The 24511-nt window shown below is 39.8% G+C and overlaps 1 protein-coding gene across 1 annotated transcript in view; it reads right to left on the reverse strand.

Moving 5' to 3' along the window:
* Window positions 1-24511, reverse strand: part of LOC126272182 (uncharacterized) — a 1390907-nt gene that overhangs the window by 180386 nt on the left and 1186010 nt on the right. The window contains 1 exon segment of the mRNA XM_049974835.1: window positions 20382-20539. Within this exon segment, the coding sequence (XP_049830792.1) occupies window positions 20382-20539 (158 nt within the window).

A 24511-nucleotide genomic window follows, 5' to 3' on the forward strand; every position in this document is an offset into this window, starting at 1 on the left:
ACAACAGCACAATCTTCGTTGGCTACTGCTGGAGAAATTTTCTCCATCATTCCGAGATTAGGCAGAAGCTCAAATCAAAGTACCTGCCACAAGGAAATCTCTGAGAGTAAAATATAGTTATAAGGACATACTGCAATAATAGGCATACAACCTCTATCAATTATGTAATACCCTTTGGAGAGATTATGAATAACCTTCAACACACTTCTACTAACTGTTCTCCAACTGAGTTAATGCTCAAGAAAAAACAGAAGAATGAGTGGATAAAATTACATCCACAAACTCCTAGGGATACAGGTTCCTGGGAAGAACGGATGTAACAAGCATTAATTACCCTGACAGAAAGAGCCAGACAGAGGAAAAAGTATTTTGGCAGGAAGTTAGCAAAAATACAGAAATTTGCTGTTGTGACAAAGCATAAGGAACCATCTTATATCATATCTAGTGTGAAAAGAATATGGCATGAAAACTGTTTGATGCGTGTCCATTTATGAACACCCACGACCAAAACGCAGGTGCTTGCTTACTTTCCTATACTGGAGACAACAATATAAAATGACTGTATCCTCAACAGGATTTGAAGAAGAATATAGAGTACCAGTAGTAGTAAAGTAGTGAGCATTTTTTATATAATATGAGGCTTACACTGCAGCATATAATAATCAGTAAAGAAAGATATATTTTGGGGATGTGCACAGCCACTGATTGAATACTCCAGCAGATTAATGTTATGATGCAATATATAAGTGTTTTCTTTAGTAAGTAAATGTCATACTACCATGAGTGTATTATTGAAATGATTCTTCATAGATGATTGATGTTATGGTGTAATATATAATTGTTTTCTTTAATATGTAAATGTAATAATAGAACTTGTGTGTTGAAATGATACTTCACACATAGAACTCAGAAACATTTCTGTGAAAATACACAGTATTATTTATGTCTTCTGGTGAACATTAGTAAGTTTTTGTTTTTCTGTGTGTAAATGCAAGAAGTTGTAGGCAAATCTTACTTACTCTGCAAAATTACAGAAATAAAGAGGTGTAAATGTGTAATCTAGAAATGGTTAATGCTATAAAGGAGAATGGCACAGGTATATGTTTGTGGTAAAATGGAAGTTATTTTTTTTTTTTTTTTTGTGCATTGTCAAGGGTGTTACTGAGGCACATTACATTACCAAAAGCCAATGGATTGCATTTACAGATGAATTAAGAATGTTATTATACATATTTAAGTTGAAAATATTAGCTACATGTGTTTATTAAAATATTAGTTGTAAGAATTTTGCAAAACAAGTCTCACCAATATGGAATAAATTGAGGTAGAAAGTGTCTGAATTTTGAACATTTGAGGTTGCCCATATTATCATGGGCTAATTAGATACATTTTCCTATGAGTTTGCAAGTCAGTTTTGGTGACTTTCTCTTGTGATAGTTAACTGTCTCATAACTGTCAGATTAAATGAAAAAGGTAAAAGTACTGATGTTTATCCATGGAGGTACTGTAAGTAATGATGTGTTGCACTCTTCAACCTCTAAACCTTTTGCAAGAGCAATGCGTACGCGCACGGGTACTGTACATGGTATGACTATGATCCCATTAGTGGAAGTAAACGTTTTGCATTAATATTTTGCATATAAATATATGTATTTTTATCCTGTTTATGTTTACTACTATTGATTCAATCAAATGGACTGAATTTGAGCGATTCAGAAACCATCTGAACTACTATATATTGAGGACCCAATGCAAATTGCATAACCTCATTTGCCCATAAACAACTATATTCACATTCGTACAATAATGAAGTGAATCAGTTGTGAATGAACTGCTAGTTAATTGAGACAATTTAAGGAATAAGTCCATTTCCTCATGAATAATCGTGAATGTTCAAATAACTTTTGTTGGTGACATGATAGTGTGAACACACGAATCTTGAGTGTTATGTATGACAGTTAATCATGATTGTTATAATATTAAGTGTAATGCAGAACATGAACATAAAATTCCATTGTGCATGCACTTTGGGCATGCTAGGACTGTGCTCAACTGAACTCACAGCTGACTATCGTAACTTGCCAGACAGTACTGTAGGTACTGCAACTGTGTAAGTGAGTTGTGCTGTTTGTGCCGTACGAAGATGCTCAGTGATAATGTTTGTGCTCAGGCTGTGTCACCTGCTACAAGCAGTGAATGATGAGATAATACCACAATGTTTGTATCACAGACTGCTGTCTACTAAACTGCTTTTAGTTCCAGTTGTAGTCAGTTTACAAGTAGATGCAGGATATTCGCATCTGCTTTTTAAGGTGAACATGTGTTTTAATGGATTTTCACTTTGGCAAGGTTTTTATTTGATTAATTTCTTATGTTTTTGTACAAATGTTGCACATAATTCTGTCTTTGGATTTGCTGGATGGAAATTATCGGCAGCCATTTCACAGAAAACATCTAAATAATTCTTGCTGATCCTGTGACCATATCCCTGGATGGTTCATCGTGAAAGCTCCACCAACACCAAACTCCAACATCACACTAACAAAATAGATTGTCCCTTGTTAATAATGTAAATAGTAAATTCTCCTCCTCCACTCATTTCAATATAAGGAAAATATTCAGGGTGTATACACGGGAAAGAAAAAAAAATCCTGGATCTTTCCCAGTTTTCCTGGTTAAAAATACATTTTCTTTCAAGTGAAAATACACTTTTTCCATGACAGTATACTTTTCCTTGGAACAGTAAAACTTATCCTTTGAATGGTTATGGTTTTATACACCAGTGTAGAATTTCCCGGCCCTTTAGAAAAGCAAACTAAAAACATGTTTTGCAAAGATCTTTGATGTTCAGCAACATGTATGCTGAATATTTTCGTACAACGAGAGTATAAATTTGAATTCCACCAAAGACGGCATGTTACTTTCTGAATTGCAATGCACTTTTGTAAGCTCATGTCACGTGATCTCGCCAGCCAATGACAGTGGATATTCAGACCATAGGACACATGATTTAGTCAGCCAATAGCAATATCACTGTTAAGTAGCAAGTATTCATAAACTGGAAAAGTTAATGGTTTAAATTAATATACTTAGTGTTGCTACAAGAAAAGCAAAGCTTTCACACATAATATTGGTCTCTAAGGTTAATAACATGTAAGAGAAGCTAAGCTTTTACATATAATATTGATCTTTTTTGCTCATGTTACAGTTTAATGTACATCACACAAATGTGCCAGAAAAATTTTTAATAACGACATAAATGTCTGATCATCTGGGCTTGAAATTTTTTCTAAATGAGGGTCAAACACTCTGCGATTAAAGAAATTCATCATACATTTTCACACTTAGTTCAGCTTGCATAAATGGAAATTTAATTTGAAAGTAACACTTTTCAAACAACCATTCACAATATTTTCCTGTGACCTGTTAAAAATAGGTTTGTTTCAGCAGTTGCCAGAGAGAGCCAGATAACGGGCATCACCACGCTTGCGCAGCTATGATGACGCAGGAAGCCCGTATGTTCATATGTGTAAAATATTAAAAGATCTTACATTATGTCATGAAAGAAACAAGACATCAGAGTATACTTCAAGAGTAATGGAATTTTGTGAATCATACTAAAATGGATAATTCAGCTTACAGTGCACATTCGTATGTCCAGATTTGTATGTAAATTTTCTTGGAGTACCAGTACTGAATTAACTCACGTTTGGTTCTTTATTATGGCATAATGTCATACATGTTAGAAGACGAAAAGATGCACTTTTGGAATGCAGCAAACAGCTGAAACTAGCCAATAGAGTGGAATTAAACACTTTGTTTCAAATAAATTGATAATCTCAGTGGAAAAAAATAGATAATAAGCCAAATTTCTTTAGCCAACCAACAAAAATAAGTTCATTGTTCTGACTTTACTGCGAGAAAGATGGAAATAAAATAAAATCTGAAACTAATGACATATTGTACCCTTCCGTAATTATGTGAATTTATTTTGATCCACTTCATAGCTCCCAGCCACAGAAATCAATTTTGTTTCCATTTGACATGAGAGCAATAAATGAAGAGGAAACAGCAAAATCACTAAACGTAAACATGGGTCATGTGAAGACTGCCCACCTCTCTCCACTACAACTGAGACTGCTCGGTGCATCAGCAGCGGATCAATGATATTTCCGAACCACGGCAATACTAGATAGTGGTGCCTCCCCTTCCAACCTCTTGATGAAAAAAAAACCTTGTTTCACAGAGTGCATAGTATCCAGCACACATTGGTCTATCGATTATTCACACGATTTTGAAACAAATCTCTGTTGTTTTATTTCTGAATGAATCATAAGTTCATCAGGATAACTTTCATGAAGAAAGTTGGTGCATTCAGCGACTGTGATACTATTTATAAATTATAGAATGCAGCCATCAATCGTTCCCCTTTGATTTTTTTTTTTTTTTTTTTTTTTTTTTTTTTTTTGCCGGTTTCATTTGACAAATCCATATTTTGACTAATGCTTAGCCAATATCAATGCACTATTTTCTAATATTGATTCATGTCAATTCCCTGTTGTTCGGGAGTCAGTCACAGTTGTTGAATCAAAGAACTATGACTGACTGCCAAACAACAAGGAACTGACATGAATTGAGATTAGAAAATAGTGCATTGATAATGGCTAGGCCCTAGACGAAATCTGGATTTGGAAAAAAAAAAAAGAAAAAAGAATACCTGTATGCCATGTCTCTGCAAGGGGATTGTGCATTGCATCTAGAAATAAACTTTCCTGCAGACAGAAGGGGACGGGGCTAAACAGCTGAGCAGAGTAAAGCTGAACGTGTGAATGCCAATAGCTGTTTCTTTATGTGGTGGATTGGGTTTACGAATGATCAGCATTGTTATAATTACCATCAAAAACTACAGATTCAGACTACCAAAGTGGAAATAAATGACTAACAGGAATAACAGGATGCACTCAAAGAAACTATCAACACTGAATGACTGCAACAGCAGGGTGGACATTATATAGCTGCGGCATCGTAATATCTCAAGGCGACGCAAGTCGGAGGGATCCAGGAGCTTCTGCTTCAGTCCTGATGTAGCTGCAGCTGCAGTGCTTACCCACCGGCACCAGACTTTAGCCGAAGGTTCGCACAACAGGGCAAATTCTAAGTGTGTCCGCAGCACCGTACACTATCATTAGTCAGACCACTCATTTTCAGTTAACCTGCTTACTACCATAATAATTACTTATTTTAACTCATTACTGAATATATTTTAAAGGGTAACTATTGTGAAACAAGGAAAATACAAAATTCCAACATAATTTTGTGATTTTACGAAGCATACTATAACTAATAATTCCCCCCACCCCCACCTCCACCCACCACCCCCCACCCAGACGAATTTGTGAGGGGGCTCGTGCTGATGAAATACTGTGTCTGCTGGACACTGTGAACCAGCAGTACACTCTTGAATCGTTTGATCACCTGAACTGAAGTAACATGTTACAGATTATCTTAAATACCTAAGATATGCAACTTGTATGTTACTAATGATATCTAGTTTTGGAGGGGAAAAAATCACATAGTTGGCTTACTTCTTTTGTTCATGGATGTCTTATTGTGTCATGTTCTCCACCAACTTGCCATGAGGAATAAAGTGTAAATTGCACAGAAATGTATATTAATCATACCATGTGGTACCTACTCTACAACTGTAGACAATATTATGAAAAGGGTATTTGCTACTCACCATATAGCAGAGATGCTGAGTCACAGATAGGCACAACAAACAGACTGTCAGAAAGTAAGCTTTTCATCAACAAAGCCTTCATAAGAAATAGACAACACAACAGACTCATGCAAATGCATCTCATGTACACATGATCACAGTCTCTGGCTGCTGAGGCCAGACTGCGAGCAGCATTGCATGATCCAAGAAACAACCTGGAGGGGTAAATGAGGCAGCTGGGATGGAAGGGACAGCAGGAGAGGGGTGGGGGTGGAGACGGCAAAGTGCTGACTGTGGGAGTATACAGGGATGAGGTGGAGAGAGGTTAGGGCAGTCAGGTGCAAACGAGAGGTTAGACAAGGGTGAGGGGTGGGGAGTATGGGAAAAGGGACAGAAGAAAGAGAGTCTGTGGGTGCACTGGTGGAATAGAGGGCTGTGTAGTGCTGGAATGGGAACAGGAAAGAGGCTAGTTGGGTAAGGACAATGACTAATGAAGGTGGAGGGCAGGAGGGTTGCGGGAACATAGGATGTACTGCAGGGAGAGTTACCACCTGCACAATTCCAGAAAGCTGGTCTTGGTGGGGAGGATCCAGATGGCACATGCTATGAAGCAGTCATTAAAATGAAGAATTCCATGCTGAGCAATGTTCTCAGCAACTGGGTAGTTCAGCTGTTTCTTGGCCACAGTTTGTCGGTCGTCATTCATGTGGACACGCAGCTTGTTGGTTGTCTTTTACATAGAAAGCAGCACAGTGGCTGCAGCTTAGTCTGTAGACAACATGATAATTTCACTCTGCAGCGGAGTGTGTGCTGATATGAAACTTCCTGGCAGATTAAAACTGTGTGCCCAACCGAGACTCGAAATCGGGACCTTTGTCTTTTGCGGGCAAGTGCTCTACCATCTGAGCTACCGATGAACGACTCACGTCCAGTACTCACAGCTTTACTTCTGCCAGTATCTCGTCTCCTACCTTCCAAACTTTAACATACCTGTAATTATTCACACAGGGAGCCCTGCTTTTTAAGGGATAGGTGATGCCTGTGACTGGACTAGAGAACATCATGATGGGACGATGTATGGGACAGGTCTTCCATCTGGATCTATGCACAGATATGAGCCATGAGGCAAGAGGTTGGGAGCAGGGGTGGAGTAGAGATGGGCGAGTATATTGTGTACGTGTGGTGGGTGGTAGAATACTATTGTGGGAGGGGTGGGAGGATAGTGGGTAGACATTCCTCATTTCGCGAGAGTGGAAGCTGTCATCAATGCTAAGGGTGGGCCAACACCATATTGAATTACAGCAGTACCGATGGAGGGTGCCATGAACTTTTAAGTCATTTTCAGCCAGGCACCCAAATACTTTCGATCACATAGTGTATATTTGGAGAGGGACTGCACGTCACTACAGATGTGATGACCTTAGGTGGCCAGGCTATATGGAATGGGCGGCAGCTTTTGAAGTGATGGTAATGTTGTTAGGTTTGATATGGATGGAGGTACTGATGTAACCATCTTTGATGTGGAGGTCAGCATTGAGCAAGTTGACTTGTTGGGTTGGTAGGACCAGTGAAGTGTACGGGGGAGGAGGAATAAAGGTTCTGGAGGAATGTGGATAGGGTGTCCTCACTCTCAATCCCAATCACAAAGATGTCATCAGTGGATCTGAACCAGGTGAGGCATTTGGGATTCCAGGTGTTTAGGATGGATTCCTCTAGGTGACCCCTGAGTAGGCTGGCATAGGATGCTGCCATGTGGGTGCCCATAGCCATACCCTGGATTTGTTTGTAGGTGATATCTTCAAAGTAGTAGTAATACTGGGTGAGGATATAGCTGGTCATGGTGACTAGGTATGGGGTTGTAGGCTTGGAGTCCATCAGGCATTGAGAAAGATAGTGTTCCATAGCAGTAAGTCATGTGTGTAAGATATATTAGTGTAAAGGGAGGTAGCATCAATAGTGACTAGCAGGAACAGGGACTGCGGATAGTCAGTCGAGGAAATGGTTGTTACTGTTTGTATGGGAGGGAAGGTTGAGGGTAATAGGATGAAGGTGTTGGTCAACAAGAGCAGAGATTCTTTTAGTGGGGCACAGTAACTGGCCACAATAGGCACCTTGGGTGGTTGGATTTGTAGACTTTAGGAAGCATGTTGAAGACAGGAGTGTGTGGAATGGTAGGGATAAGGAGAGACATGGACTCTGGGTAGAGGCTCTGGGATGGATCTAAGGATTTGAGGAGAGGCTGCAGATCCTGCTGGATTTCTGGAATGGGTCACTGTGACAGGGTTTGTTGTTAGATGACACTTACAGCTGGTGGAGTCTTTCTATCAGGTAATCCTTGGAGTTCAAAACAAGTGGTGGAGCCTTTGTCAGTAGGTAGGATTGTAAGTCACTACACAGCCATTTATTGCACCCATGAACCCACAGTCATTTTCTCCTCCCCCCCCTCCATCTAACCTCTGGACTTTACCTAGCTGCTCTAGCCTCTCTCCACCTGGTCCCTTTATGCTCTCACAAGCAACAGTTTACCTTTTTGTTATGCCTATCTGTGACTCAGTAACTCTTTTTCATAATATTGTCATATTCCATCCTGTATTTTCCACTGTTTGATTTTTTAGTCTCCCTTCATTTTTCTCTTCTTTTCTGTTGTGTTAAAAACCACATTGCATGCTCTACTTATGAGCCACACTGTATCAGTTCTCTCGGCTGTGCCCAACAGATGTCTACAAGACTACATTGATCATTGGAGCAGCATCTCATGTCCCACAGAAATCCCACTAACATCATTAATTCTAGACATTCAAAATGATCTCTCTGCCTGTGTCACTCTCGTATATTTTTGCATGTTACTTCTCATACATTGCTATACCACACAAACTTGTATCTCATCCTACCAATACTACCCCCCCCCCCCCCCCCCCACTCCTTGTCCGCTCTATTCCAGTTCACATCTACAACTTCATTTAATCTAGTCACATACACTGTTTGTCTTCTTCACACTTATTCAACCACAAACCTGCAACCCACATTACAAGTTTTTATTTACTTTTTCATTGATCTCTTTGTGTCCTTGAACCAATTTCAGTTGTTTTCATCTTTCACTATTTCCCTATTCCCTCATATTTCATCTTGTTTCCCCATAAACCTTTTTGTGATTTTTCCCACGAGTCTGCATGTAGTTTTAAAACATTTTTGGATGTATTTCTACATTATTTATGTATTTTTGTCCTCCACCATGGATCCTTGCTACTTACACCTGCATCATACTTTTCCTGTGTTGTCACTTGGCTCATGGAATCCACCAAAATGACCTTACCACCAATTTACCATCTCTGGCTACCATCCCTCCCTCTACAATGACCTCCATCTGTTCAGATTCCAACAATTCTTAGCCCTCACCAACACAGCCCTGCAAAACCATATCCATTGGCTCCCAAACCTCCTTGTAGTACCTCATCGCCACCTATAAAATTCTCCTACTACACAATCCCAAATTTCTGCATCCCCTATCACACACCGAAGCTCTTGCCCTCCAAGATCTAGAGCAACATGCACAACACCATCTCAAAAAACTCTCCACCCTGTTCAGTTCCTACTCCTGCCTTGGACTACCATTATCCACCACCTCTAGAACAATTTCTAAACCTCCCCCACAGCCCCTTGTTTCTGACAAACACTGCCTCACAAATCTACTACATTTACACTACCCTCAAAAACTCCCTCCCACCACCATGCAGAATCCAGAACTTAAACAGACCCAAAACACAGACGTGAACCTTTCCTTTCCAGAGGTCTCACCTTTTGACCGACTCCCAAATTTAGTGATGCAAGACTTGTTGCAGACCTTCTCTCTTTCTTCTAATCCCTACAGTGAAAATACTTTTCTCCATCAACATTACTAGTCAGATTTAACCAAAGACTAACTCTAAACCCTGCCCGATTCAGTTCAAATTTCCATCCAACCATGAAGCACCTCCAAATCACCTCCTTTTAACTTGCCAGAATTTCTTAAACTTGAACCTTGCCTCATCATAATTCCCCAGATCCCTCAAGTTTCAAACTAACCTTATATCCACAGAAAGAACCAGAATCCACTGCCAAAAACCTGGCCCTAACCTTAGAATACTATCTGCTACAAAGGCTCCACCACAGTTATTTTGAACTGCAAGAATTACATGGCAGAAGGACTCCACCAACTGTCAGACTCCTTTACCTACAAACCCTGCCACAGTGACCCCATTCCAGAAATCCAGTACGCTCTCTAGTCACTCCTCAAATCCTTAAGTCAATCCAGAGCCACCCCTTGGAGTCCAAATCTCTTCTCACCCCTACTACTCCCCACAATCCTATCTTCTATATGCTTCTGAAAGTCAACCATCAGCCTATAATCTGCAACCTATCCTCCTAAAAAAATAAAAATAAAAATAAATAAAATAAAAAACATTTCCTCCACAGACTCTCCACAGTCCCTGTTCCTTTACCAGATGGTGTCCTGCTCATCACTAATGTTGGCACCTCTCTTTACAGGAGCATTCCTAGTGTCCTCGGACTTGTTACTATTGAACACTATCTTTCCCAATGCCTGACAGACTCCAGGCCTACAACCTCCTAATACCTATAGTCTCACCCACTATACTTCTCCTTTGAAGACATCATCTACAAACAAATCCAGGGTATGGCTATGGGCACCAACATGGCACCACCCTATGGCAACCTACTCATGGGTCACCTAGAGGATTCCATACTAAACACCTAGAATCCCAAACTCTCACCTGGTTCCAATTCACTGATGACATCTTCATGATAGGGATCGAGGGTGAGGACACCCTATCCACTCTCCTCCCCTGTACCCAACAAGTCACTTTGCTCAATGCTGACCTCCACATCAAAGATGGCTACGTCAGTACCTCCATCCATATCAAACCTACCAACTACCAACAATACCATCACTTCAAAAGCTGCCACCCATTCCATATAGCCGAGCCACCTGTGGCCATCACATCTGTAGTGATGAGCAGTCCCTCTCCAAATATACACTATGTGATTGAAAGTATCCGGACGCCTGGATGAAAATGGCTTACAAGTTCATGGCACCCTCCATCGGTACTGCTGTAATTCAACATGACATTGGCCCACCCTTAGCCTTGATGACAGCTTCCGCTCTCGCTGGCAAACATTCAACCAGGTGCTGGAAGGTTTCTTGGGGAATGGTAGCCCATTCTTTACAGAGTGCTGCACTGAGGAGAGGTATCGATGTCAATTGGTGAGGCCTGGCATGAAGTCGGCATTCCAAAACATCCCAGAGGTGTCATATAGAATTCAGGTCAGGACTCTGTGTAGGCCAGTCCATTACAGGGATGTTGTTGTCATGTAACCACTCTGTCACAGGACGTGTATTATGAACAGGTGCTCAATCATGTTGAAAGATGCCATCACCATCCCCGATTGCTCTTCAACAGTGGGAAGCTAGAAGGTGCTTTAAACCTCCATGTAGGTCTGTACTGTGATAGTGCCATGCAAAAAAAAAAAAAAAAGTGTGCAAGCACCTCCATGAAAAACACGACCATACCATAACAACAGAACCTCTGAATTTTACTATTGACACTACACATGCTGGCAGATGATTTCCACCAGGCATTCGCCATACCCACACCCTGCCATCAGACTGCCACATTGGGCACCACTTTACTGACCTCAATCCTTACCCTGCCACCCTTCCTCCTCTCCACTCCAGCCTCCTCCTCAAACTCACCACCCAATTGCTTCTCCCATCTTGCACTGCTGCTAGCAGTCTAGCCTCAGCAGCCAGAGACTGCGGTCATGTGTGAATTGCATTTGCATGTGTGTGCATGCACGTGTATGTGTTTGTTTTTTTTTTTTTTTTTTTTTTTTTTTTTTTTTTGGTTGATTTCCTACGAACGCCTTGTTGACTGAATGTTTACTTTCTGACTGTTATGTTCCGCCTATCTGCAATTCAGCGTCTCTGCTGTATGGTGAGTAGTAACTATCCTTTTCATAATATTGTCATATACCATCTACAGTTTTCCTAGAGGTGTAGACAGGTGTTTCAGCAGCTGGGCATTCTGACAACAGCTTCAGAGTGAATTTCTTCTGTTATTCAAAAACAACAGTAACAGTCATAAAAAGAATGCTAGAAGGAGAAATGATATACAATATCCATCACTCAGCCTTAGTGTGGCATAGATATGAATAATGTATTCAGCCATAAAAATCTTTGATCAGGTGCTGAGTAATGCAAAGAATTTAAAGATAAGGAAACTAACTTTAAACATGAACAGAAATCAAATATGTGATTATGTAGACTTCCCCAGCATAATATCTGATGATACTCTTCTCAGGTATTTAACTGGATAATGTAATCGACTTGATATTTCAATGGATCGACTGGTCATCACTTTCAGGTGACTGTGCTGATGCATGATCGCACCGAAACCAAGTTTGCAACAGAACTGGCAGCTTCTTTACGTACCATGGCCGGACCACTGTATGAGGGTGAGCAATAGCACTGCTACCCCCAAGTGCAAGTGAATTATTAGTGCACCAGTGGAAGAAACAGATAAAACAATATGCCACTAGCAGAATACTAATTAAAAGAATTATTAGGTTGAAATGAAGACTGTTTTTGTTAAATATTAGATAGAATCTTACTCCATTTTTTACTTAAAGGGATACCCTTATTCCTGTTAATAATATTATCAAATAATCGAATTTCAATAGATTCGCTTGTAACAAATTACACGTAGTGGGAAGCAGGAGCTATCATTTGCATCCCCAAACAACATCCTACATCGCTCATTAAGACAGTGTGCTGCCACTGCCGATTTCCCTGACTGGAGCAAACATGTATGGGGATGGTGTTCTACACATTGGTCCCGAACAGTATTGGTAGTTTGGATAATAACCCTATCCCACAATGACAAGGAATTTTGTATCCTCCAGATTTCCCCCCCCCCCCCCCACCCCCCCCCCCCACCCACCCCCTCCCTGTCCCAAATCATGCTTTACTGATCCAAGGAGGATTCTCACCTTAGCTGGTGGCACAAATACACTTATGATGTCATATCTTTCTAACATTATTGAAATTTTTGAGGATATACTCCCAGCAAAAGGAAAAACAGCAACATATTTATAAATATCCTCTGATGGTTTTCCCAGCGGCCCAAATCAAAGAGCATGACATATCTATTTGTCAGTATAACCATTCTGCTTAAAAAAAATCTTTAAGATGGTCCAATTCTTGTATCAAATTTTCTGGGTTGGAAATGGCATAGACTCTCTTCATCAAAGTCTGCAGGACTCCCATGCGCTGGTGTGGTGGATGACAGTTGGTCACATGAAGGTAACAATCAGTATGCATTAAGTTTACAATGTAGACTATGCCCCAAAAGTTACATCAACATTTCTGTGAACCAAAACAAAGAAAAGAGAGTTTGTCATGCTTTCCAACATCCATTGTAAGTTCAGTACTAGGACAGAGACAATTAAAATTATCAAAAAATGATTCAAAGCATCAGTACCATGAAGCCACACCATCAATATTTCATCAATGTATCTCCAAAAACAGGTGGGTTTAAGAAACGATGTTCTGAATGCCATGCCTCCAAAGTCTTAATTTGAAGAAGATATAACATCAAAAGTGTAATTATGGTACCAGCTAAGGACAGAGCCCTTCTTGGATCAGTAAAGGCTGACTTAAGATTGACGAAACCCGGAGTCTACAAAATCTTTGTCATTGTGGGATGGCTTATATTGACTAAACTATCTGTACTATTCAGGACTGATGTGTAGACCAGCATCATCACACTTGTTTGCTCCAGCCAGAGATATCCACAGTGGCAGAACACTGTCTTAATGAGGGACACAAAATGATGTACAATGGGATGCAAATGATTGTCCCTGCTTCTCATTATTGAAAATGTGTTCTACAGGAATCTACTGAAATTCAATTACCTGATAATATTATTAACAGGGATAAGAGTTTTCCTTTAAGTAAGACATGTAATTGGATTTTATCTGATATTAAACAACAAGTCTTCATTGTGACCAACCTATTTTTTAAGTTAGTGTTCTGCTTGCGATTACTGTTTTACCTTTTTCTTCCATCGGTGCACAACTAGTTAACATATGCTTGGCGACAGCTTTGGTGCTGCTTGTGCATGCATGGTGGGCCGGCCACAGTGTGTAAAGGAGCCACCAATTCTGTTGGAAATGCAGTTCTGGTGAGATCATGCATCAGCATACTCAGCTGATGGTGGAGTCCTGTTGATCCATTGAAATATTGTGTCAAAATGACTACATTATTAGGCTGCATATCCAAGAAGAGTAACACCAGAAGTCATATCTGCTTGAAAACTCCTACTCCGCAGAACATTATCTGAATGTGCAACGGTAGAGAGACAGATGGACACACACACACACACACACACACACACACACACACACACACACACACACACAGAGAGAGAGAGAGAGAGAGAGAGAGAGAGAGAGAGAGAGAGAGAGAGAGAGAGAGAGAGAGGATAGTTGAGTACAAATCACTGCCTATATTATACAGGGTGTTACAAAAAGGTATGGCCAAACTTTCAGGAAACATTCCTCACACAAAACTAAAGAAAAGATGATATGTGGACATGTGTCTGGTCACGCTTACTTTCCATGCTAGAGCTCATTTTAGTTTCATCAGTATGTACTGTACTTCCTCAATTCTGATAATCAAATTGTAAATTTTCACATCCAACATGTGTGGACTGACGAGAATCCGCACACAACTGTGTAATCACGTCATCAACATAGATTTTCTGTGAACGTTTGGGCAGGCATTGTTGGTGATGTCTTAATTGGGCCCCATGTTCTTTCACCTACGCTCAATGGAGCACGTTATCATGATTTCATACGGGATACTCTACCTGTGCTGCTAGAACATGTGTCTTTACAAGTACGACACAACACATGGTTCATGCACAATGGAGCTCCTGCACATTTCAGTTGAAGTGTTCGTACGCTTCTCAACAACAGATTCGGTGACCAATGGATTGGTAGAGGCGGACCAATTCCATGGCCTCTATGCTCTCCTGACCTCAATCGTCTTGACTTTCATTTATGGGGGCATTTGAAAGCTCATGTCTACATAACCCCAGTACCAAATGTAGAGACTCTTCATGCACGTATTGTGGACGGCTGTGATACAATATGCCATTCTCCAGGGCTCCATCAGCGCATCAGGGATTCCATGCGATGGAGGGTGGATGCATATATCCTCGCTAATGGAGGACATTTTGAACATTTCCTGTCACAAAGTGGCGTCACCCTGGTACGTTCTGTTGCTGTGTGTTTCCATTCCATGATTAATGTGATTTGAAGAGAAGTAATAAAATGAGCTCTAACATGGAAAGTTAGCATTTCCGGACACATGTCCGCATAACATATTTTCTTTCTTTGTGTGCGAGGAATGTTTCCTGAAAGTTTGGCCATACTTTATATAAAGACAATCATGTAAACAGTCAAGATATTGGAATGTTTTTCACTGAGAAAACATAAAATAATAGTAAAACTGACTGATTCCACATTATAGTGAGATGTCATGATCATTATAAATAGAATACACAAATAGTTAAATTAAAAAACTGATAGAAGCCAACCTTGGGGAAGATCAGTTGGGATTCTGTAGAAATGTTGGAACATGTGAGGCAATACTGACCCTATGACTTATCTTAGAAGAAAGATTAAGGAAAGGCAAACCTACGTTTCTAGCATTTGTAGACTTAGAGAAAGCTTTTGACAATGTTGACTGGAATACTCTTTCAAATTCTGAAGGTAGCAGGGGTAAAATACAGGGAGCGAAAGGCTATTTACAATTTGTACAGAAACCAGATGGCAGTTATAAGAGTTGAGGGACATGCAAGGGAAGCAGTGGTTGGGAAGGGTGAGAGACAGGGTTGCAGCCTCTCCCCAATGTTATTCAATCTGTATATTGAGCAAGCAATAAAGGAAACAAAAGAAAAGTTCGGAGTAGGTATTAAAATCCATGGAGAAGAAATAAAAAGTTTGAGGTTTGCCGATGACATTGTAATTCTGTCAGAGACAGCAAAGGACTTGGAAGAGCAGGTGAACGGAATGGATAGTGTCTTGAAGGGAGGATATAAGATGAACATCAACAAAAGCAAAACGAGGATAATGGAATGTAGTCGAATAAAGTCGGGTGATGCTGAGGGAATTAGATTAGGAAATGAGACACTTAAAGTAGGAAAGGAGTTTTGCTATTTGGGGAGCAAAATAACTGATGATGGTCGAAGTAGAGAGGATATAAAATGTAGACTGGCAATGGCAAGGAAAGCATTTCTGAAGAAGAAAAATTTGTTAACATCAAGTATAGATTTAAGTGTCAGGAAGTTGTTTCTGAAAGTATTTGTATGGAGTGTAGCCATGTTCTGAAGAAGAAAAATTTGTTAACATCAAGTATAGATTTAAGTGTCAGGAAGTTGTTTCTGAAAGTATTTGTATGGAGTGTAGCCATGTATGGAAGCGAAATGTGGACGATAAATAGCTTAGACAAGAAGAGAATAGAAGCTTTCGAAATGTGGTGCTACAGAAGAGTGCTGAAGATTAGATGGGTAGATCACATAACTAATGAGGAGGTATTGAATAGAATTGGGGAGAAGAGGAGCTTGTGGCACAACTTGACTAGAAGAAGGGATTCGTTGGTAGGACATGTTCCGAGGCATCGAGGGATCACCAATTTAGTACTGGAGGGCAGCGTGGAGGGTAAGAATCATAGAGGGAGATCAAGAGATGAATACACTAATCAGATTCAGAAGGATGTAGGCTGGAGTAGGTACTGGGAGATGAAGAAGCTTGCACAGATAGAGTAGCATGGAGAGCTGCATCATACCAGTCTCAGGACTGATGACCACAACAACAACAAATTAAACTAATCAAATGCACAATGACTTGGAAGATGGAATGGAAGACAGAACAGAGGAAGTATGAGACTGCAGAGAGGAGGGTGTGAGTGAAGAATGAGATTGTGCCAAGAGCACAGGGGTGGGGGGGTGCTGGCATGGGATCAGCGTTGTTTGGTTTCGGGACAGGGCGTAGTAAAAAATGAGGTCATGTATATGGCAAGATCAACTGCAAGAACAATATCCATGTAAGTAGTTCAGAGGTGCTAGGTGAAGGAAGGCTCCAGATGCTACGATTTGTTAAGCAGCCACTGGAGTCAAACACACATGCTCTGAGGTGTGTCCCAGAACAGGGTGTTTAACTTCACTCTTGGCCCCAGTTTGAAGGTGGCCATTCATTCTAGAGAACAGCTGCAAGGTAGTCCATGCCCTTAAAAAAATAAAAAAAAATAATCTGTACGAGAATCCAGCAGAGCTGGTACATGCCCCTACCTATGACAGGAGAGCAAATTCACATGATGAGACTTCAACAGAATGTGCTGGGTGGGTGCATAGAATAGGTCTTGCAACTGGGTATTCCACAACAGTGTGTGATAAAGGGCTGGAGTGGTTGTTGCATGAGAAATCAAGATTTTTCTAGATTGATAAGAGGGGAAGGCGGGTTGTGGAATATCACTTTGAAAGGAGTAGGAAGGGCTGTGGGTAGAACGTCCCTTAGCCAAAAGGCTAAGTAGTCAAAGCCCTGGCAAAAGGGATAAAAGTTTTATGCAAAAAGCTAATACAAATGAGATGTTTAATAAGGGCAGAGAGTAAATTCTTGGCGTTCATTATTGATTGATGTTTCAAGTGATTTTCCACCATCCACTTTCATTCAACTACATTCACACAATTTACTTTTTTTGTACATAGACATTTACATAAAATGAATGTACCTTTTTCTTGAAAGACTGAGATTCATTTTCATGTATTGCCTCTTACTCATCTGTTACAATTTTGCTTAAGTCTCATAGGAACTGAAACACACTGTACGGCTCAATGACATAACTGTACATGTAATGTGTTTGTAGGGGAAAGTTATCACAGGAAAACAAGTGGCAGTCTATCACCTGTCATTTGCAAAGGGAAAAAACTATGGTAGATTTTTAAGCAGACATTACAGAAGACTGTTCTTTCAAATAGCAAATTGCTGTTGTGTGTGCATAAAAAGAAGCTGCCAAACTGCTCTCATGCCTCACCCAATTTGATATGGGGAGATGTGTGGAAGATTTGGGAGAGCGAGCACGTTAGATGTGGATGGAAATGGTGTAGTGTCATTTGCAAAAGTATACAGGTAGGATTGTGTGCTACCAGGTGCAGTATCAAGAGGCTGTGCTGGGAGGAGAAGAAAGGAGAGAAGCAGAGCAGAGGGAAGATCTATGCCTAGTGTTAGTGCTAAAGTTGATGTAAAAGGCTGTGCAGACATTAAAGCAGAGTTGTTATTACGATAAGACTACTAACCATTCCTCCTCCTCATTACTCTCACCAAGTCCATCTAATACAATCCCTCACCTGTTAGACTGCCAAGACAGGACAGCATAGCCATGTTTGTTTGTGTGTGTTTTGTTTTTTGTTTGCTAGCTCTGAGAAAGGAAATCATCTGAAAACTTAGTAATCATTTCATTTGTGTTTATGTGCCTGTCAACCACTCAATACCTCAACTATAGTGTCAGTGGCACTTAAAATCCTTCCACTGTTTGTTTTACACACATGACTTTACAATCTCACATGGAAGAACATTTATGGTTAAGGAGAAGTTTATGCTAAATATCAATAATGTGTGACAGTCGAGTTAGCCAGACGTTGTGCACAACAAAGTAATTTTGGAAAGGAAATAGGTGATGCTAGCACTTTTACTGTTGCAGAAATACATGGATTCTGGGGTAGTATAAGAAAAGAAGCTACTTAAATTGAAACAACCGAGATTACCTTGTTATGCTGCTAAACGACATTAGGAAATTCTTTTGTAGCCACTGGGCAAGTACTGACAATAGCAGCAAACATCTTGGATAATAAGACCAAAGAAATTTTTTTTGAAAAACTTTTTTTTTACTTTGATAGCTGATCTTTGAAGATTTTTTATGAATTGAATCGAAATCTAGCCTTACTTTTTTTGTATAATCCATAGCTTTCAAGCAATATAATTTTTATTATATAGTATAAAAATCCTATGCTATATGGTAAACAGGGAAATTAATGAAACACACTGTTACAACATAAGCATGGTTTGTATTTACAGTAAGTTACTTGAAACAATGATGTGTGTTAATAGAGGTTTCACTTGTCAGCTGGAATTGGTTTGTACTTTCTTTCTCTTTTTTCACTGAAGCTTCTTGTGTAGCTTTTTCTATGATGAGTCACTTGCTCAACTTCTCGGTAAAGTGACTGACAGTAGTCCCTCGTGATGTTGATGTTCCAGCAGCATTGGTAGAATTTTTCCATCACTGTAATGTCCTGGTGAAAACACTCTCCTTGCTCATCACTAACATCTCTTATAATGTCTGGGAAGTAATCGAGGTGACTGTTCAAAAATTGAACTTTCAGTCTCATTAAACATCCTAAAGTTTTAAACTTCTTTAACATTGTAGCTATAATAGAAACATATTCTGGGTCTTTTTCATGTCCTAAGAACTTCTTTCTCATTTAAGGTCATTGTCAATTCAAACATCAATTTTCTAATATCAGGTCCAACAAAGATGCCTTGTTTTAGTTTAGCTTCTGAAAGGTGTGGAAACTTTTGGTAGAGATACTTAAGTCATCTGGTCGGTCAGAAACCAGCAAATCTACACCATGCCCTGCTGAATGGATGGCAGACAGTAGGTCAGGGTAGGTTATTACCTTCTTGTTTTTCAAATTATGGCCAGTAATATCAAGACTGCAAAAAGTAGCAACCATCGAATGATTTCTTGGCTCCCTCCATATCATAGGAACCGCAAATCAAAAGGCTTTTTTCTCCTTTTTGGACCATTTTCTCAGATCTTCAACACATACACAACATACTTTATGCAGCACCCAAGATTTATCTTGATCACCAAGTTTAGATCCAAACTATGATAGATAAACCTTTTTCAGAAAGGCTCTAATGTTTCTTTGGTGTTTTTTAATCACAAATTCACCACAAATATAACAAAAATTGTCAGCAGAGCTTTTACAACCACTATTAGACATTGTACTGAGCACATGTACAGGAAATGGGGAACTGAGGTTAGGTTGACAGTAAACAAAACACCATCTGTTAACACAAAAACAGAATTGACCTTTTTTGCCAGAAAGTGTTTTTCAGAAGTACTACCAGTGCTATCTACATCCATTACACTTACTTTTTAAATTATTTTAACTATATAAAAGCTGTTAAATTGTTTAAATAATTGCTTAATTTAGTAAATTTAACTGTGAAATGTGAAGAAATGGTGGGTGATACAGTTTTTTTTAAGTATCATATTTGGATTTCCCACCGTAAAAAAAAAAAACATAATAATAAGGTATTTTCGGCAAAAAAGTTTTCACATCATTGGCCTGTGTAATCTGATATGTTTAACTACTTGGTATTGCTAGCAGGCTGAAGGCATTTTTAATAATTCCTACTGAATTTGATTAACAAATATTACTCTTTCTTAATTTCAGGAAAAAATAAAAAGGTGATTTTGGGTGAGACTATACTGATAGATGTGAAACTAAACAGTTAATTTAAACTGAAAAAAAGTGCTTACTTGCAATGTACAACAATAGGACCATTCTTCATCTGTTGATGTGGTCCTACTACAGCACGAACTCTCCGTCGGAATTCCAGAATGGCATTGGAAAAAGGACATGTATGACTGTGCCATTCCGTGTAATGAAACTGGAGAAGCTGGCGTTCCTCATCTTCCTATGAAAGCAACATTAAAGTAAAATTTTATTCTATACTTATATAAATGTAGTCATGTGCCAATTAGTAATACATTAATAAATTATGACACACTATTGCTATCAAGTACTTACCTTCAGCAGACATAGTACAGTTGACAGATACATATAAAAGGGACTCATTACCTAACTTGCAGAACTAATAGTTTCATTGTTGGAGAGGGGTAAAGGATATGCTGGAGAAGGTGAAAAAATAAGGAATGCTCTCACTCAGACTGCAGGATGATGAAGCATTCCCGTAGTGAGAAAGAGGGTGGGCAAGATGAAAGGGGTGATGTAAAGAGAGTGTAGGTCAGAGGTGAACCATTGTTAAGCACTGTACCAGCTTCAATTATGGATATATTAAGGGGAAGAGAGAGATGACTAGTGCAATTAAGAATTACACATGCCGCCAACTCCCCCTCCCCCTCCCCCCCCCCCCCCCCCCACACACACAGAGTGTAAAATCAGTGCTTAGAGCAAATAAAAAGAAACACTTTCGTATGTGATGAAAGTGTCATAGGTGCGCCTTTTCCCTGCTAGGGGTCATTGAGGGTTTTGACACTAGTGATGTTCAAATTCAGTGTTCAAACAGCCATGCGATGAACATTGTTTTGGAGATGTCGTTGCAAATGTTTTCTGTTTACACTATTTACACTAATGTGCAACAGTCATCTGCGTGCTAATGATTGTCTCAAATACTCAGAAATCCTTAAGCACAGAGTGGCAACACCACAGGCTCTATAAAAGTTAGCAGGATGAATGCCCCAATCCACACTGTCTGTTACCAAGTCAAAATCACAAGTAATGCCTACACCTTTAGCGAGATGGGCAACTAGCTCTTCTAGAGTGTATGTCGATGTCTTGTGTGCCATACAATTCATCTTCCTAGAATGAAATTTTCACTCTACAGCGGGGTGTGTGCTGATATGAAACTTCCTGGCAGATTAAAACTGTGTGCCAGACTGAGACCCAAACTCGAGACCTTTACCTTTCACAGGCAAGTGCTCGGAGTAGAGCTTCTGTGAAGTTTGGAAGGTAGGAGATAAGGTACTGGTGGAATTAAAGCTGTGAGGATGGGGCATGAGTCATGCTTGGGTAGCTCAGTTGGTAGAGCACTTGCCCCACAAAAGGCAAAGGTCCTGAGTTCGAGTCTCGGTCTGGCACACAGTTTTAATCTGCCAGGAAGTTTCAATTCATCTTCCATCACAAAACGAGATATACAGGTAATCAGCAACATCTCTAACAACATCTCTAACTCAACAGCTATCACAGGCAGTCTTAACAGTGTCTGTGAACATCACTAGTGTCAAAATCTTCATGGCCTCTCTCTCTCTCTCACACACACACACACACACACACACACACACACACACACACACACACACACACACAAAATCAGTCACCTCTGTGTGTACAGACAGATGAATGATTAAGCCTTTACAGATGGTGCAATGCTGGAGTCATGTGCTCCACTGCTCAAGCACTGCCTCTATGTGACCATACATCAGTAGCAGTCAGTGAGACATTATATTTTAAGTGGACACTGTGCATAAACATGGGACATGACAGAGTGTATAAAGGGGCAATCATATTTGCCCATGACAACGGCCATACAGGGTCTGAATTTGCTGGATTTGTTGGTATTTCATGGCGAGTGTTCAACACGTCTATGAGCAGTGGTGGCCAAGAAAAATGACATTGGAATTGTCATCAAAAGAAGATCCTGACAGAGAGACCAAAGACGCATTTCAAAGTTTGTGAATCAAAATTGCTTCCAAACACACCATGAATTGTTGTGGGCAGTGAGTGAAGGTCCATCCCAATGTGTAGTGGGAGAATATTGGGATGGGAACCAAATGCAATGAACATTTGGAGTAGGTCACCTCAAAGGCAAATAAAGCTGACACCAGCAAAGATCATCAGGCTGGAAGAATATGTAGCTGGCTTTCTTAACACCTCCACATTCTGTTACATTTTGACTGGCGTGCCCAAATCACCTGATTTGAACTACACAGAAAATCTGTGGAGCATGTTGGAACAGCGGGTAAAATGCTACCATCAGCTCCTCTGCATCTCGGTGGAACTGCACAATCAAATCCACAGCGAATCGGTTAACATGGAGGTAGCATATCCACACAGCCAGATCCAGGTGATCATCAAGTCAAAGGGCAGAACTGTAAGGAATTAAATGACATATTTTATTTTAAGTACATGTTTTTGCTGCACTATTTATTTATTTACTCATAGTGATACAAGGTATATGATGAGCTCATTTCTGTGTTCTACTGCTATCAAGTGTATCTGTGAAGATAACAGTGTCTTATATAACATTGTTCCTTATGTCTATGTTAGTCTATGAATACATATGGCACCTTATGCTTATGTCTCAGCTTGTATGAAGTTGTCCATACGACATCTTGAATGGCAAATGTCGGTTGTCTTTTGTTATGATATGATCGTGTTATTTTTATATTTACTTTTTATTTGCATGATCTTGTAAAGTAATTTTTGACAGCTTTTTTGACGGCTTTGACTCCAGCAATGCTATATGTTTATAATGGAATTTCTACAGGTTGGGGTGGAATACCCAGCAAAGTTATTTAAGCTATACACGATAAAATTGCAAACACACTAACTCAAATAATAAATCTATGATTTGAAGAGGGCTGTTTCCCAGAGGTACTGAAATATGCCAAAGTTAAAACACTCTTCAAGAAGGGATCATAAGAGATAATGGGAAATTATTGTCCTCTCTCAATTCTCCTAGTCATATGTAAAATATTTGTAAAACTTGCTGTTGCCCAAATCCAAGATTTCATTGCAAAATATTCTGGTATACTAATCAATCAATTTGGTTTTTAGCAGGGGAAAACATCACAGATGCAGTGAACAATTTCAGTGAGAAAATCAGTACATCATTAGATAAGAAAGATAAGTCCCTTATCATTTAGCTACAAAATACCAGGTCAGCAACTGGAAGCAGTTAATTCCATAAATTATCTGGGAGTACGCATTAGGAGTGATTTAAAATGGAATGAACATATAAAGTTGATCGTCGGTAAAGCAGATGCCAGACTGAGATTCATTGGAAGAATCCTAAGGAAATGCAATCTGACAACAAAGGAAGTAGGTTACAGTACGCTTCTTCGCCCAATGCTTGAATACTGCTCAGCAGTGTGGGATCCGCACCAGATAGGGTTGATAGAAGAGATAGAGAAGATCCAACGGAGAGCAGTTTCGAGAACATACCTTCACCGAAGAATCAAGCAGTATATTGCTCCCTCCTACGTATATCTCGCGAAGAGACCATGAGGATAAAATCAGAGAGATTAGAGCCCACACAGAAGCTTACCGACAATCCTTCTTTCCACGTACAATACGAGACTGGAATAGAAGGGAGAACCGATAGAGGTACTCAGGGTACCCTCCGCCACACACTGTCAGGTGGCTTGCGGAGTATGGATGTAGATGTAGATGTAAAGACATAAGATGCAGGAATTTTCTGTGACCTCACAAAGGCATTGCTTATATACAAACCTGGAAACTATGGCATTAGCAGCAGTACCCTACAATGGCTTAAATCCTACTTATCAAACAAAAAGTACAGAGATAGCATCTCTTTATGACACACAGTATTTTTCTGCGTAGGGAAAAAAAAATTATATATCAGAGTGTTCTACAAGCCTCTGTATTAGGCCCAGTCCTATTTCTCTTCTATATTAATGACTTACCATTAAATATCAGCTTCCCATCAGTTCTGTTCGCAGATGATACTTTTGTCTTAGTTGAAGACCAGGATTTTGGAAAAATTCCAAGATCTGTGATCAGTACCCTCAGTACCTTAGAAAATTGGTTTCAGCGAAATAGGTTTAATCTGAACATGCCTAAGACTCGCATGATGCACTTCAAAACCAAACAGTCAAAATGTGAGGAGATTAAGATTGTTCAAAAC

The sequence above is a fragment of the Schistocerca gregaria genome, chromosome 5 (genome assembly GCF_023897955.1).
Source record: "Schistocerca gregaria isolate iqSchGreg1 chromosome 5, iqSchGreg1.2, whole genome shotgun sequence".
Classification (NCBI taxonomy): Eukaryota; Metazoa; Arthropoda; class Insecta; order Orthoptera; family Acrididae; genus Schistocerca; species Schistocerca gregaria.